Here is a 17968-nt window from a genome sequence, read left to right on the forward strand (position 1 = left end):
AAACTAGAAAAATAATGGAAACAAACACGTAAATAATTAACGAACTCTTGATAAGCTTTTGACAAGGAGGCAAGGCGACAAAAACAAAAAACACACAAAAAAAATGGATTAGCTCAAATAGGAAAAAAGTTATGACATAACAAAAATTAAGACAAAAATGTTTAGAACACGTGTAGGGTGCTTGATTGGTTCTTATAGATATGGTTTGAATTAAGGGTAGGGAAAATTCTATATGGTTAGGTGACCCGGCTCATTGTCATTACTCCTTAGATTCTTTTTTCATGGTATTTATTTCCAGAGCAATACATTAATTCAACGTCCTCAATTTTAGGGCAAGTATTAGGAGCAGTTATCTTTACTTTTATATAGTAGTTGAGTAATATCCCATCGGTTGATATCGACGCGCGTGCTCGTGTTTTTGACGAAATCAATCCTTATCCTCTACAACCGTATAACTGCATAAGTAATAGTAGAGTCAACAGTTACTTCATCTATTTAAAAATTTCGTGGCTCATACAATCACCTAATTATGCATGCATTATATTTAACCTGTACATTTGACTGGAAGGAGTGAGGACTATCCTTAACTAACAAATTTAATTAGCTGGTAATTAGACCCTAAAAAAAGTTTGAGACGCCGTGATCTCAGTTCATATATGATTATTTGTCATTGTAGATGAAAAAAGTCATTGAAAAAGCTACAAAAAAAATTAAACGAGATATGTTATATTGGAGATTCACATGAATTATTTGCGTACGTCAGAATAAAAGTTTGGTAATAACTAATAAGTAAGCTGGAAGATTGACATAAAAAGCAAAAAATAAAAATAGGAGTGGAATAATAAATATTAATTATAATTGTAAAAGGAAAGTCACAAGGGAACTTGTACATCAAAGGCCCTCAACTTCAACATCAGCACATAGAAGCAAATTAAATTAACGAAATAGAACAATGCACGTACACTTAACTGGTAGCACACAAAGTGACAACATAGAAATGAAATCAAAACTCTCGTTTAACAACTTATTATACACACATGCATTGATATCCAATTATGTGTAGGTGTCTTAACAATTCAATTAGTTGACCCTCCGGCAGTTCTCTCTTATTTCTCCGCGGGAGCCGGTGAGGGGACTAATGTCTCCCATCCGGATCATGGCGGCGGAGAAATCGGCGAAAAAGGAGGCCGGGTTGGTGCTGTAGGTACGCACTATGGAGTCAGTGGAACCACCATTGAAGAGTTGTTGGTCGGAATGGATGAGGCCCTTCTTCTGAATGAGGTTCTTGAAGTAGTGGTTGTCAAAGAACCTGGGAGTGGCGAAGTCAATGGGTGCTAGGTTGTTGTCCCCTGACCCTGAGGTTCGGGGACACCTAGATTGTCTCATGCGAGCAAAAGAGCTATCTATGTTGGTCTCGTTGTAGATTCGGGCTCTAAAGGTTGTGCACCTTGCTTGTCCAATTGTGTGACCCCCTAGAATTTGCAATGCAATGAAATGAAATTGAGTAAAATGATTGTTGCTTAAGTAACAAGTTATTAAGTTCCAAGAGTAACACATTTTAATTTTGAGAAATGTTATAACACAAATTTTAAATTACTCTTTTTAATCCACTTCTAATTGAACAAGTTTCGTTGGTTTGATAATTCCTTATAACCTTCATAGTGTGTTAAAATAAACGTGTTAGAGAATATATTGTTAGACTCTTTTATAATACCAGATAGTGCGACCAAGTCTTTGGTGGAAAGTCCGAGAGCATTAAATCTGGAAATAAGTTGGTTGAGGTTTGAAGTGGGTCTTGGGATGTCATTGTTGGCAGCAGATTGGCTTGCCGTCCTGGAGTCTCTTCTTCCAAGTTTCACATCCCAAGTTGGGCCTCCAAGCTGATCAAATTCAACAAATTTTTCAGTTCACGTATGCTGGCATATGTTTGTGATGTGTGTGCAGAATGGAGAATGGAGAAGTGATGGAGATTGAATCATGTAATACATAGGAAACGTGCAAGCTAAGTTTTTCCTTTGTTTAGATTGGTGAGAAAATGGAAGAAAAAGAAAAGGGCAAAGAATGAAAATGACAAAAATTGTTTTCTCCAAGTGAAAGAGAAACAAATAGAAAAATGAAATTTTATGGACACATTTTTGTCAAGGTTAGTGGATGTCTTTTTCAAAAAGGAAACTTTATGCTATATAAAAATATTTATTCAGGATATTTTAAACTTTTTTTAACATACTTTTTTTGCTTTTCACTCCTTATTCAACAAATAATTGCCATGCAGATACTTTTTTTTTATTTTTATAACATACATATATGCAAGATTAAAGCATTAAACAATATATGATGGCATTGAAATAATTGCTTACGATCTCAACGGAGTCTCTTGCAGCGATGGCAAGGATGTCAGCGCAAGAGACCACACCCGGACACACTTTTTCCACAGCTGACTTAATTTGATCGATCACTTCAAAACCACGGGCAGAGTTCCTGTTAGGTCCTGCGTTTTTCTCTCCGGTGAAGCTTGATGTGTCATCAAGTAGAATTGACCCATCACACCCCTGCAACATTTATTTATTCAATTCAATTCAATTTAACAAAGTAAAAATTACACTGATTATGCATAACCATTGATATGAATTATGACAAATATAAATGGCGTTACTTTAGTAATTTGCTATAAGAGTTGTATAAAATGTAATAACAAAAGCCAGCTAAAAAATGTGCGTTTAAGAAAATATAACGAAGGTGAAAAAAATGTTTAGGAAACAAACAAGAAGGCAAAATTTAACATGTTAACTTCTAGTACTAAACAGAATTGCATGAAGAATATTTAATAAAGAAATGTTAGAAAAAATTACATTGACAAAGCAATCGTGGAAGAACAAACGTAGGAGAGAAGCACCCATGCGGGTCTCCTTTGATATGGCCGATTCCACTGTGCGTTTCACAGTGTCAAAGAGTTTTGGGCAAGAACTGTAGTAGAAGTTTGTGTGAAGTGTTGGATTGGCATTGGCACTACTAGTCCCCAACAAAAGGACCAAAACGGCCAAAGTGATCATAAAGCTAGAACAAGACGAAGCCATTTCTCTCTAAAACCCTCCAAGTTAAGTAATTAACTCTATGATGAGAATATGTGTTTGCTAAGTGCGTGCATATGTCACATATTTATATGGCCATGCAACTAGTCCACTCGCAAGGTTAATTTGTCAATGTGAGATTAAATCTCAAGGTGCTTTGTCTCTCTTCCGTTATACCTAACCTAACAGGCAGAACTAGCAAAGAAGTTGTCAATGCATGGAGTGTGTTTACTTTTGGCTTGTAATTTTTTATTAATCAATTCATAAACCTGCTTCGTTTTTCTTTGAACCAATGACTTGCGCTGCCGGCTAGCCATGATTTGTCAAAGTGTTGGCAAAGTAGTTAGTAAACTTTTTTTTTTCAGGGTCCCATATTATAATTGTATGAGATGTTACCCACAATTTGATGTGTGATATTTTCATGCAATCGATACAACTCGACAGACAAAAATGCTAAACTTCTTCGACTGCTAATTAATTTAATCCAAAGATTCCAAAATAAACACCTAAATCGTGAAGGAAATTTGAATTATATATACACCTAAATCGATTTAATGATGTATACCCATTATATTGTGCATTGATATCAAAGAAGAATTCATCTTTAATCAATCTTAATTTATTAAGGAATAGTTGAATAATAATAATAATAAAAAAACGTGAGAATGATACCTCCCTCTTTTTGACGATTAGGGTTTACATGTACCAAAAAATTGTTTGATAAGGCTCGCGTGATCCTTAGTTTATTCTTGCAGTGGCTTTAATTATTCTTCTCTTTTACATTGTCAACCACATTATATATATATATATATATATATATATATATATATATATATATATATATATATATTGCATGCAAAGGCAACCGATTGGGAATTGAAGGGTTCGGAGATCAATTTAGCCGGTGGTACTGCGGTCAATATAAATTCAAAGAAACGATATTTTTATTTAAAATGAATCCTAGCTAGACCATATAATGGATCTCGTTGTTGTATGAGAAAGAAAACTATGCACCACAATATAAAAATTTATATTTTTATACACTCATTTAAAAATAATTCATAATGATAAGTTTATTAACTTTTAAAATAATTATGTTAAAATAATTCAAATATTAAACTCCAAGAAATCCCCTCTTTTATTCATTAAAAAAATAGCAAACAGATATGAAGTAATGGAAACTATATTATTAATCTTTGGAAGATAAAATGTGTACTGTGGAGAAAGAAACGACAACAACAAAAAAATTAATAATTAAAACTTTCAAATTATATATAAACTTTTTTCAACAACTTTTTTTAATATTGAAAAAAAACTCCATAATTTTTGTTGCATGCAAAGAACACATTACATGTTTAAAAGTAAAAACAACTTTAAATATAATGAAGAATGGCAGAGCCACACCCTAATGGTAGGGAAATACTAGTAATTATAAAGAAAAATAATATAATTTATTGAAAACATAATGGCATATTGGTACTCACCACAAAAATAATAAATTTTGTTTAATGAAAATAAACTTGTAAATATATATAAATACTCTAAATTTATACTAATGATGCATTATATTAATAGATTCTTCTAGTGGTGTAGGAAATTGATATATACAATATATACATACATTACATTGCTACACTATGATACATTAATCATAATGTTAGTATAGACTTACAATATATTTTTTACTAAAAGTTTAAGTTATTTCTATTAGAGGAGAGAAATGAAATGACTAAACCATTGGCACCCTATAAATTTTTTTTGGTGTTAATTAATCCTTAGAGATTTTTCCTTCAAATTTTTTTAAGATATTTATGTATACTGATATTTATTACTCCATCAATTTACCTGAAGAATAATATTTATAGCAAGCTAGCTCTTAGGATGGATCAACAAAAATACATTGTTAGACTAGCAAGATTCTAATCATCAATTATAAATGGATCATGGGAGCATAACCAGCGAATTTAAACCAAAAAAAACAAAAAAACAAAAAGAGAACTGCTTTATCTGAAGTGGAGATAAACAATAGAGAAAACAAAAAAACTACGAAGCAAACTAAAATTGTTCCCCCACTGTTTCAAAAAGACTATTAAAACTAGAGAATGGTGGAGAAAGTAATGGGTGACGGTCAAAGTTAAAGAAGGGTTGAGTTGTTAGGAAGAACCGAACTAGGGAATTCCCCCCCCTCTTCCTCCCTTCAAATTCTTGGAGTAGTTGAAGTAAAGGCAGATTGAGTTTTTGTTCTCTGCCACTCATTTTCTTGTTTGAAGTAGGACCATTCTCAATAAGTATTTAATAAGAAAAATAAAATAAAATAAAAAGATAAATACATTTGAACTTCTTTTTTTATACAAACTAAAGTCAACTTATACATCTTAACTTTTGAAGAAGTTAAATAAATAAAAAAAACTATAAAAGTCAAGTGAGATCAAATCATTTTACCTTAGGAGTGTACTCAAATCATTTCATTTTTTGTATTATCTTTTCTTATAAATATTTAAGAAAAATTATCTAAATAGAGTTAGGTTGTACATGTAATTCAACTAGCTACTAGAGTTGGTAAAGAAAGTTATTAAATATTTACATTAACCCGCTAGAAGGCTATTATATCCCCGTAAATTAAATAGGTATAACAACAACAGCATGCAGCATGTGTTAGTACTACTAAAAAAAAAACAGCATGTGTTATAGTATAGAAGTTAATTCATCATGATTAGCTGGCAAATACCAAGTTTTTGAAAATGAATTAAGAGAGAAACTGATACAGTCCTAAGTTCCACATACAAATAATATTTAAATATATAATTGGTCCAAAGAGAGGCACAATACCATATCTCGATGGTTTAATATCCGACTCTTGCCTGGTAAAATTCTTCACAATCAATTACTTATCTTAAAAATTGATTTTTTTTTCTATTTTTCTTAAACTAAATACTCTTATTTTTACTTTATTTCTCAACTGTTTTCATTTATTATATTTCTCTCTTCTCTATTTTCACCTACTCTAATTTTCACATATTTCTTTATTTCCGGCAAATTGTTTGCTGAAAAAGATGGCTTTTAAGTTTATGTTGAGGGTACTCTTTATAGAAGTGGATTAGATGAAAGAAAATGTATACTTCAACTAAAACTTTAAGGAGAAATATGATAAGAATCAATAAATTTTGGATGATTAATTAGGGAATGACTTTGTTGCATTTTACTCCCTTGTACCCTTTTATATTACGGAATTGGAAATAGAAGACTTCCATGCGCATGCATGACCTACTGTGCCTCTTCCAAATTAAAGAAAATTGCATGCTGGCCGCGAACAGATTGTCCTTTGGAAAATTAGGAGGAGATTTAATTAGGTTTAGAATTATTGGTCACTCTTGACCATTTCGTTAGGCGATTGCTTCCTGTCTTTTTATCATTAGAAATTGAAAGTGGTGTTATTCATTTTGGAATATTTTAAGTTTGACGAAGTGTAACGAATCTCCTATATATATAGCCTGACCCTGCTATTGATTAAGATAATCAAGCCTTTATTATAACCCCATCACTAAAGCTTAACTAATACCATTTACTAATTAAGAAGATTCGATTGTCGATTGCTTTGACATAACTACAGTCGCTGTTTTTCTGGTAACATTTCCTACACAATATTTGTGCCACGAGGCTAGAAACTTGGTTTAAATATAATTGGTATTATATTAGTACATTGTTAGCCTTCAATATAAAAATGGATTTAATTAACCTTGAGATGTTGATTTTATTTTTACCTAATCGTCTGCTAAATTAAGATGCAAAGGATCTCTACTTTTGATTGGGTTCACATTAATATTGTTTGAATTGTCAAAGTATATCGACAATGATCCGCTGGATAGGGTTGGGGAGAGAAAAGAAAGTCGTAAAAAGATATAATTACTCTTGCCCTTTACGCCTTTACATATAAACGGACTAATTTGGAAATTGATTAAATATCTCTTTCACCGCTTTCTTTTTTATTTATCTTTCTCTACATTGATGATGGATTAATTAGAATATTATCTGACTGAGTCAAGTAGTAGTATAGATAGATGGTTCCCAACTTATAATGACCTCACTGACTTTATATTTCGTTAATAATAACAATTAATTAATTTTACACTTACACAGCTGGAGATTTACCAGATCTATCAATCATTTCTATAGGCATGATCCAAATCCTTATAGAAAATTTGAGTTTGGTTTCAGTCCTCGGTACTAAGTCGTTATTGTTGTTATTATTATTATTATTATTTATTATTATTATTATTATTATTATTATTATTATTATTATTATTTTATTATTATTATTATTATATAAAGAAAGAAAGGGATCAAGTTATTTAAGAGAAAATTTTTAAAATTTACTCTTCATCCTTAATTAATATTCATTTTTATAAAATTTTTGCAATTGCACACTCTTGTAGAGAAAATAAATAAAAGAAATTATTAGAAACTTATAGTGATGAATTATACTTTATTTCCTTGTAGTAGTTTTATTTTTCCTATATCAAAAAAGGATCTTATAAAGAAATTGTAAAATTTATACTCCCAAAAGTATTCAACTTAATCAACAAAATAGTAACTAACTATTTTTGAGTCTATATTACCTTCATCTGACTTATAAGGTCTTATTTCAGTTGGATATTTTCACATGTGAATATGTTTAATATTGAACATTTTTAGCCCACATGTACAACTTATAAGGGTATGTTAGCGGCTATATTATTTGGTACATATAAGGGTATAAATTATGACCTTTAATATCTCTCTCAAAGTGATTACTATAAAAAGAATCACTAACCGTATATACTTTTTACCATTTAATTTAGCACTCTCCTAATTATTCAATTTAACTCTTAATTAATTATTTTATACACAAAAAATAATTCATTCTTATTAAAGAACATTTCTAATACTTGAGCTTAGTAATTTCATTTCCACACACATGTTTTTATTTATTTATTTAGATCCATGATATTTTAGCATGACAAATTAATATATTTTATTTTAATTTTTATTATTTTAATTTAATTAAAATGTAATTTCCACCCAACTATTAAAATATAATAAAAATAGAAGCAAATAAAATTAAAATACTAATTTATTTGATTTTTCAAATAAAGAAAAATAGGAAAAAAATATGATATTACACATTCACACTTTGGCTTCCCCTTGAACATAAAGACTATCTTCGCCCATCTCCTTCTTGTAAATGTATCTTCTTGATACCCAAAAAAACGCACCTAAATTGATAATCGATAGAGCTAATAGAAACCCATAATAGTAATCCAAGTGACAATCGTTTAGGTTGTCACCTATCCAACTCTTTGCCTCATCACACTCAGTACTCCTTGTAATCTTATCAACCATCGTGACCAAAAAGCTGTTCAAGAAGTTCCCAACACCGATTCCACTAGTGAAGAACGTTGTTCCAAGACTCCTCATGTCTTCTGGGGATTGGTCATAGAAAAATTCTAGCAACCCGATTGCATTGAACACATCGGCTATCCCAATTAGAACGTATTGAGGCAACAATCACAATATACTCATAGGGACAAGGTCTTTAGGACCAACTACGTGCTTTGCTTTTATGACATGCATTCTTCTAACTTCAACTACATAAGCAATTGCAATGGCCATAATTTGGATTGAAAATCCAATTCCTAGACTTTGAAGCAACGTGATCCCTCTTGGGTTGCCAGTTTTTCGACGCATGAATGGCACCAAGTATCGGTCATATATTGGCACGGAGAGAAGCATAGAGAGTGTCACGAAGCTCCCAAGAGAAGCTGCAGGAATTTGAAAATTAGGACCAAGCTTTCGGTCTAAGGTTATACCTTGTTTTAAAAAAAGAGTGTAGATTTGTGCCCATATCGTGCTAGGAATCAGTGTGACAAGCCATATTAGGACCATGCCAAAGACAAGCTTGAATCCTTCCACTTGGGTAACGGTCAATGGTGTTCTTGAGGAACCAATATTGCTTCTTTCTTTAATTGCAGCCTTGTCCAAAAACCTGAATATAAAGTTCACTCGCTTAAGCCATGTTTGATAAGGTAACAAGTATTTCATTAGTTTTGAAATTTTTTAAATCTAAAATTATTTTTCTATTTTATAAATTTTAGGGATGACTTGAGCCAGGATGGGAGAAACATTGAGGTGTGAAAGAATTAGTGCTAAGATAACAAATGCCATTTTAGTTTCCAAATTTTACTGTATATTACCACACCATGTCGCCACTACCAAATACCATGAGCCATGATCAATTATTGAATTGTAACTCAATCAAATCGGTCCCCTATACCACATTGACATGCACTTTATAATTGTGCACAATTATCTTTACGAAACTGTGTGGTCGCTCAAATGTTTTCTTTTTATATTTATCTTAATTATTGGAGTGCAAAGTACACACATAGTTCCCTCCTTCCTACCAACCTTAGAAAAAGAAATAGCTAGATTAATTCTTCCAAAAATAAAAGAACATAATTGTATACCTCAAAGCTGGTGTATTGCCTTTTTCCACCACTAATATAATATAATGTTGATGCTCGTGCTCATAAAGATCTGATGAAGGGTTAATAGGGAGTTCCAGTTTTCGGTTCCTGAAGGCAACAATTGGGACACGAATTAGGTCTCTAGCAGGACTCTTGGCTGCCCTATTTTTGTGGCGATAAATTGGAGTCCCTATAGAGAAAATTACAAGGGACAATAGAAGACCAATTGTTGGGATGCCGTAGCCTAGACCCCATCCAAAATTCTCTTGAATGTAGACTAAACCTAAAGTGGCTACCAAAGCACCCAAGAATGAGGTGAACATCCACCTCATGAAAAAAGAGGCCTTAATCTGTTTCTCATTGGGATTAAAGTCGTCAAACTGGTCTGCACCAAAGGTTGAGATATTGGGTTTGGTTCCACCAGCTCCAACTGCCATAGTGTAGAGTGCCATGTAAAAAAATGAAATTTGTAAGGTTGAAGCCTTGTTGCATATGCCGTTGGTGCACGTTGGCCTCAAGCTCTTGAGTGATACGGCTAAAGTGAGAAGAATCATGCCCTGTAATGAGGGAGGCACAAGTTTGTGATAGTTAAATCTTAGCTTACCAAGACATAAATGAGAGATGACAGAGCGAATGTCCAGAAACGACCCAAGTAAGAATCTGCTATATAAACCCCAAGAATTGGTGTTATCCACACAGATCCTGACCAGAGTTATTCACATTTCTCACAGATGAAACAGTATCTTCATGAAGTTGGGTGGTGAGGTAATTGATTAAGTTGGAAGCAACTCCATAGAAGGCCATCCTTATGAAAGGGAACTTTGATATATATTTTCATGTTGTTTTCTCCTCAGTAACAGTCCTTAAAATAATAGTACCTATTAGCACTAAAAAGACTCATAAGTTGACATGTACTTTTAGACTTCAGTTTAAACTAAGAACCAGAAAATAGACCTAAACTAACGTGCATGCATGCATGCATGGGAATCATCAAAAACAAAAACCCTAGCCTATGTGGAAAAAGGTTCACATATAATTCTTTCTCTTCTTTTCTATAGAACAAAATCTTCAAGATTGAAGCAATCTTCAAAAAGTTTAAAATATTAGTTAAGTTCATGATCAAACAAAGCAGATTCTTATAAAAACCTAATAAACAGGTTTGAAATTATTATTATGGGTCATCTCCAAGAAGAAAAACGCAAGCCTTCCATTTGCCAGTATTCGATGAAAGCGCAGGCTGGCCGCGGAAGTCAACAGTACCATCTTGGGTATGATCATCTAATTTGGCTTCCATTAGCAATATATTATAGGGAGAGAGCAGAGTGATACTAAAGAAGCAAGAAATAAAAGGAGAATTAGAGATCAATGGTGTTAAGAAAGAGGTGTTGGCGGCCATACATATATATAGTGTAGGCACTCAAATCACCTATACATTCCTATTTAATTTCTTGCATGCAAAAAATTTATAAAATGTATATACTATCCAAAAGAGAAAGGCCTGCTTCTGTACATGAACTTGAAAATAATTAGATAATTCTTAGCAACTAAATATAACAGCCGTATACGTTCCATAGTTAAATTATTGGATTTAATTAGCTATGTTAACATAGACATCAATCATTACACATGCAGCAAACCACCAACTAAATTTGGATTGCTTGCTATATTTTACAGAAGTGGCAACAATGATTTGTAGTCTTTTGTTAAATTTTTTTAATGAGGTAATCTTGTCTCCATCTGCCTCGATCAGTGCATACCAAGTGCGTTGGTCTCCAAAACCTAGCTCTGAGGGCATTGTCAATTTGTCATGGCATGGTTGTAGATGATAGGATGTAACTTAAATCACACATATATTAATTCGACACATTCACTATCAATGACTCCTTAACACCTCAACCATAAAATGTACGAGTGCTGTGAAGAATTATTCCTTGACTTAAAAATTGAAAGGTCTCCATATAGATTCACACCTTATGATAAACTTTTATGTGCGCGCGCATTGAGCAACTTGCACAATTTGAAAAAATCTTTATGGTGAAATTAAGCCTGTAGCCACAGGAATGTTGATATGGGAGCGTCGTCCACAAATTCTTTGGATAGTTGCTTATAATAATTACAAGAGCAACGACCTATTTCATTCATCACACGCCTAGATATTTCTCATTCCTAGCTAGCATTGAGTTTTCTCATCATTCCGACTCAGACATTACAATGGCCAGTAGTGTTGTTGCTTATTATAGTCTCAGCGTCGTCGGCTGATCAAAAGGTGTTATTGTCACTGACTGCATAAAGATAAGAAATTGTGTGATTAAAACGGTATGTGTAGGGACTAAAAGATGCTTTTAAGTAAAAGAGTTAAAAGAAAAAATATTGAAACTATAGAAACTAATTAAATAACTAAACCATTTAATAGAACAACATAAAGAAATCTTGAGGTTGTGAATCATGGCTAGCAAGAGGTTTGAAATTGCAATAGTAAAATTTCTTTGTAATTTTTAACATTATGGAAAATTAAATTGTTGGTAAACATGGCGGATGTGACTATAATTATAGTTGTGACGCGATCACGGTGTACCCAAAAATCTAGAGGTTGTGATCAATCATGGCAGCAGATGGTGTATTTATAAGGTGGAATTTCGGCCTTGCGTCAAGTCTTGTCAGCCGCCACGCATTGATAACACTACCTCATAGTACTGTTCTTTTAAAACCATGACATCTAGTATACTGCTAAATTTGCAAGGTTCTGATGTTTTTTCAATATTCATACACAAACACTTAGCTAGTGAGCTAACTACCATAATTGCAATACCAACAGTATGAGTGATTTTATTTTGACAATTAAAAATTTCAAATCAATAACTATCTTTTCTCTCTATCTTTCTCTTCTTATCGCATTACATCATCAATCATATTTATCATTAATCATTTATTTCTTTTTCTCTCTCTCAAGTTGTAAATAACTCAAGGTTGTCCAAGAAACATTTTCCCACTAGTATACCATTAGACAAGTCATTCTAAGTTGATCAGTAATTCAAGAACCATTAAACCCATGGTCCTCATGGAGGGGGACATGCAGAAAGAACAACAATTCATTTTTCAGCTCTCTTTTGAATACGTTTTTTCTTATTTTGAATGAATTTCTTGTAGTTCACGTTACATTCAGAAAAAAAAAAGGTTCCAATTAATTAGAAGAGTTAATTCACAGGAAATTTACATAATAATGAAGAATATATTAAAAAGAGGGCGTGTATAAACTGATGTTTCCTGTAGTATAATAGTCAAATGAGTTATATATGCATTACCACCATAAGTTCTATATGTTCCCCTTACTGTTCTAAACGAGCAATCTAATCATAAGCAGTGTCTTTTGGTCCCTGTTTTGCTGCCAATGGTTTTGGATGCTTGTGCTAGTTAATTTGTTCTTCTCCCAGTTGGTAGCAAATCATTATCGGCAAGAATTAGAAAAGAGTAACAGAGACGTAGTATATTAACACATAGCCAGCTAACTATCAATTACTGAAAAATGCAGCATCTGCAACTTGCAAGATATATGGACGACAAATTAAAGATAAGAATGGTGAACCCAAAACTTTGCTTGGCAGAGACTGGGGAAGAAATGGTTGATCACGTATATTTGATTCCCAACCCGCATCCTCAATCACTTGACCCAGTAATGATGAGAAACGAACCCAATAAGAAATTAATGTAGACCCAAGTGCAAGTAGTGTCATTGCGTCAACGGTCAAGTGTCAACCCAACCTGAGTGAACTTTAGTGGATAGAAGTGTCATTGAAAATGAATTTATATTTGAAAAAAATATGAATTTGATTTTTGACAGAGAAGATTTTATTGGTGAGTAATTTATAAATATTTATGTAAGTGGTTAAGTGTTTATTAAATCTTAAAATCTGTCAGATGAATTTTTGGGATCCAATTAAGTAAATTTAAAGGAAAAAAGAAAAACCAACACAGCATTGTGTGACATAATGATGATGATTTTTCTAATGTTTGAGAACTTCATAGGTTCAGTCTCAGGCTCTTAGCCAATGAAAAAACAACGCTAGCTCGATCCACCAAACGCATTCCTACATTCTACAGTAACATTTTGAATCATGTCCCCCCTCATGTCTGCCAATAGAGCTGTTACATTTATGGTCCATTCTTTGTTCAATTCAAGTGAGGATTTTAGAATGTGGCTAGAGCAGCAGAAGGAGAAAGCAAAAAAGCCTATTGGAGGATGTGATTCTGTGCACTTTTTATATGGTCAACTAGTATACTGTGTTCTGTAGAAGGAAATGAAACAGTAGGATGGCTACAGTGGTGCCACTAACATTTGACACGAGTAATATAATCATCAACGTCCATTTCAAAATCAGGTAAATTGGGGTGAAAAAAAAAAAAGAAAACCCAAAAGAAAAAAAAATAGAGAAAGAAAATAATAAATGTGATATACAATAGAAAAAGAAAGAGAGATATAAAAAGAAAATATGAAAGAAAACATCGGTGCATGAAAAGTACTTTTCATTTCATACGAATATTAAATAATAAAAATTAAGTGATGACATGTATTTTAATACTAATTAATATTTATTAAGCGTTAAAATAGTTGTAGAAAAAAATGGCATTTTAATACTAATCAATATTAGAAATTTGATACCTTGAACTCCTTCATTTTGGTTGTATGTGAAGAATAAAGTTTGAGTGTATCTTTGGGAAGACGTTTTCAACCCTCCAAATGTACATTCAACTCAAGATACAAAAGAATTCCTTTTATCAACGTATGTTCACCACCTTAACAAAAGATATATATTTTTGTGATTTATGAATTTCACCAACGAATTTCCAAACATATCCTGAGTTGCTAAAAAAGAGCTGGGCTGATAGAGATACTTCAAGACTATGTATCAAATTAATACACAGAAAATTAAAATTAAATGAGTACAAAGTTATTACGATATTACATCATGCAAACATCATAATTTTGAGTCAAACCAAGTTTGGCTCAACTTACCATGGTTCACCTTCATTTCACTACCAAACCAAATCGTAGCTAATCTTATCCAGGTTGCCAAGTTTGTGAACAAGTGAAGCATGCACTCCAATTGTGTCCTTGGAGTAAACCACTCAGGTTTGGATTCCAATTAATTTCAGTGTACGACTATCATCAAACATTATTTATTTATTTATCATTATCATATTTGTACAAGCATGACTAGTTACAGTTAAAAAATCTGATCATATCATCTTTAGACGAGTCATTCTTTTCAATAATTTTTTTTATCTACAAAGTTTAAATTTGAAATCTTTGTTTATGATGATTGAGTCTAATTCTACCCGGATTAACAATATGTTAATTTTAATTAATGTGTTTATGCTAGTATTTGAAATTTAATTTTAGAAGATCTTAATTTCATAAAATTAATTTTATTAAATGTGATTTGAGCTTAAGTCATATATGCTCAAAAACTTTATCTTAAAAGTAGGTTTATACTAAAAAAAACAAGTTTTTACTAAAATCTAGCATAAATTTTCATATTCAACATAAATTTAAGTTTTCTTCTAATTAAACGCGTTTGAGAAAAATCATTACCATTTTTTATATCGTGTCCGGTTAGTGTTTGTGTTTGATCAAGTATCAGACAATACTATTAAGTAATTAATTAACCCGTTTTCAGATAGCAAAGCAAACATCCTTGGGCCAAACTTTGTTGCGAAATCGTATAACATTGCTACTTTGTTGGGCCTTATAATAGGCCAGTTTGATACTTTGGATCATCTCAGTTTCGCTTACCAAAGACAAAATCATAAATACAATCAAAACAATGGGAAAAGATTTTACTTTGTTTCTTGAGTTTCAATGAAGTTTTCATTTAGTTCCTTTTTTTTTTTTGACGTAATCTCATTTGTGAGTCGGATTGTAAAAGTATCACAATTAAGTAAACTAAAAGAAAACTACTGAATTATATCTTGGATGTAACTACATTTATTAATGACATGAATAAATATTAAGCTAAACATATCATATTATAGATATATATTAACATGATTTTTAATTTATACTAGTCACTAGTTGAATTATAAAAATAAAAAAATAGAGATAGAGAGAGAGAGAAGCTTTTATTAAAGTCATATTGATATTCTGTATAAAATCTTATTTCGCATTGAACAAATTAAGGCAGATATTTAATTATAACTATTAGTTATTAAGAACTTAATCATGAATGAAATAAAAAAAAAGTTATAAATATTTTTCAGAAAAGAAAATGAAACCAATTGCATTGCAACCATGTAAAGTGTAAACTGTACCCGGTTCAGAAAAGTTATAAATATTTTTCAGAAAAGTTATATTGTTTTATGGAGTTTTCTAATCAATTAGGCACCAAATTCCAAAAGCTAAAAAAATTAACGACAAAGGCAGTGGTGCCCAATGGCCCCAATTGACACCCCAACCTAAGATAAAACATGACTCTGCATATTGGCATTTGCCCCAGCAAAATCTTTAGTTGTTTATTTATTTATGTCACAAACTCATTATTTATCGAGTCATGAACTGATGCTTATGTTTTTGTATATGTCGCAACTTAGAGCTAAGCTGTGAGTCACTAACTAATTAACCTAGTTGAGATAACATTATTGATTAAGGGGGGAAAAGTTCAATAAAAAAAAGGAAAAAAATCAAATAATTGAATTTGGAATTTTTTTTTTCCCCTCAAAAACAATGAATTTAAAGAGTATTCACAGTAAAATTAGATTTAAATCACTTTCAGGATATAAATTATGTTTGAATTTATAACTTATTAGGTGAAAATTTTATCTTATTTTACTCGAATAGTCATTTGAGGTTTTCTTGATATTAATGATATGTTAATTTGGTTCAGGAACGACATTAAAAAAAAAATACTACAATGGTAGTAGAAAGTGACGCTAGTGTAAATGTTTTCTTTTTTCTTTTTTCATTTGGAAGGTAGTGATGCTGTCGGTGAAATTGAAAATCATGAGATTGAAATAACTTGGACACTACGTCAGTTTTTTTTTTTTTTTTAACGATGGAATATATTATTTTTCAATTAAAGGTTAAGATTTTTTTCATTTTTTTCTTTTCTTATTTTTCCATTTTGTCCCTCGATCCTCATCTCTCCCAAGTCTCATCCACTAGTAACAATAAGTGTTGCTACCACCAGAGCCAACGACGGCAAAACCATCAGAACCCACGGTAGTGGGAAGAGCAACGACAACAGTAACGACTCTCTCTCTCTTTCTCAGATTTAGAAACTAAAAATCGGTCCTAAGAAAAACACAACTCTTTCAGATTTTTGTTTAGATACCAAATATTACAAACTTGATTTTAGCTCTTGTTTGAAGATTTACAATTAATATAAAAATAATTTTCAGTATGCAATTACCTAAATGACTTAAGTCTAAGGGTATATATGAAACAAATAGCGTAACTAATGGTGTACATAGAGTAAATAACATGACTAAAGCTAATGTTGATACAAAAATTACTTCTAATATCATCAATGAAACTTGAATCTAAAAATCAAAATCATGTTTCCCACACAATGTCAAACACTATAATTAATATATATATAAAAAAACATGTTTAACTCAGGCTCAAGTTGAGACATCTTAGCCGCAAGTTTGGAATGACATTATTTACTCACATTAGATCCAAAATTTACATCTAAATTGACAATAGTTGCATAAGCTACAAATTTTTTGTTATCTCATATGTGGATTGAAATATTCACCAAAAAAAATATGTGGATTGAGAAATTGACCTGACTTAGATTCAAACACACACTTTAGAATAAAACACACCCAAAATTGTTTTAACTTAAAACCAATTGTGAATCTATAATCAATTCATCAAGGTAGACTTAAATATATAAACATTTGCTTAAAATCATGTTAACTTATATTTAACGTGATTGTATATCATCTAACATGAATTTAAACACCGGTTATCGGGCCATTAAGCACAAAAAAGACGTCAAATTAAAATCCTCCATAGATCTTGTATTAATGCTGCTTCAAATAAAATTTCACCTATACACAGTGTATATTCTGGTTTCATGACTAATCATCGCAACAATTTCCGCAATTTAGAGAGACAGTTAATTTAGCTCATTACTTGACATTTTTTTTAATGTTGTTATTGACTTATTGTGGTTCATCTTTCGGATATATGATCAATAATGGTCATGTACAATTAATCTATACATTTCTGCATTATAAACTAATTAGAAACTATCATTTTGATGTCATTTAAAATAATTATTATGAAAGTCAATCAATTATTTTATCATATAATATGATAATTTATAATCATAGTACCTAAAACAATTTTCTAGGTACTGAGAATGCATTTTAATTGATTTTAAAAATATTAATGAC

The 17968-nt window shown here is 31.5% G+C and overlaps 1 protein-coding gene and 1 pseudogene across 1 annotated transcript; both read right to left on the reverse strand.

The window, feature by feature from the left end:
- Window positions 1–830: 830 nt before the first annotated feature.
- On the reverse strand, window positions 831–3147 carry LOC114399416 (peroxidase P7-like). The gene is made up of 4 exons (XM_028361605.1): window positions 2850–3147; window positions 2358–2549; window positions 1715–1880; window positions 831–1472 (listed from the first exon to the last, which is right to left on the reverse strand). The coding sequence occupies exons 1-4, from the start codon at window positions 3072–3074 to the stop codon at window positions 1081–1083; spliced, it is 975 nt and encodes a 324-aa protein (XP_028217406.1). The 5' UTR covers window positions 3075–3147; the 3' UTR covers window positions 831–1080.
- A 5083-nt stretch (window positions 3148–8230) lies between these two features.
- LOC114371993 lies at window positions 8231–10371 on the reverse strand (annotated as a pseudogene).
- Window positions 10372–17968: the final 7597 nt, after the last annotated feature.

Source organism: Glycine soja, chromosome 2 (genome assembly GCF_004193775.1).
Source record: "Glycine soja cultivar W05 chromosome 2, ASM419377v2, whole genome shotgun sequence".
In the NCBI taxonomy this organism is placed as follows: Eukaryota; Viridiplantae; Streptophyta; class Magnoliopsida; order Fabales; family Fabaceae; genus Glycine; species Glycine soja.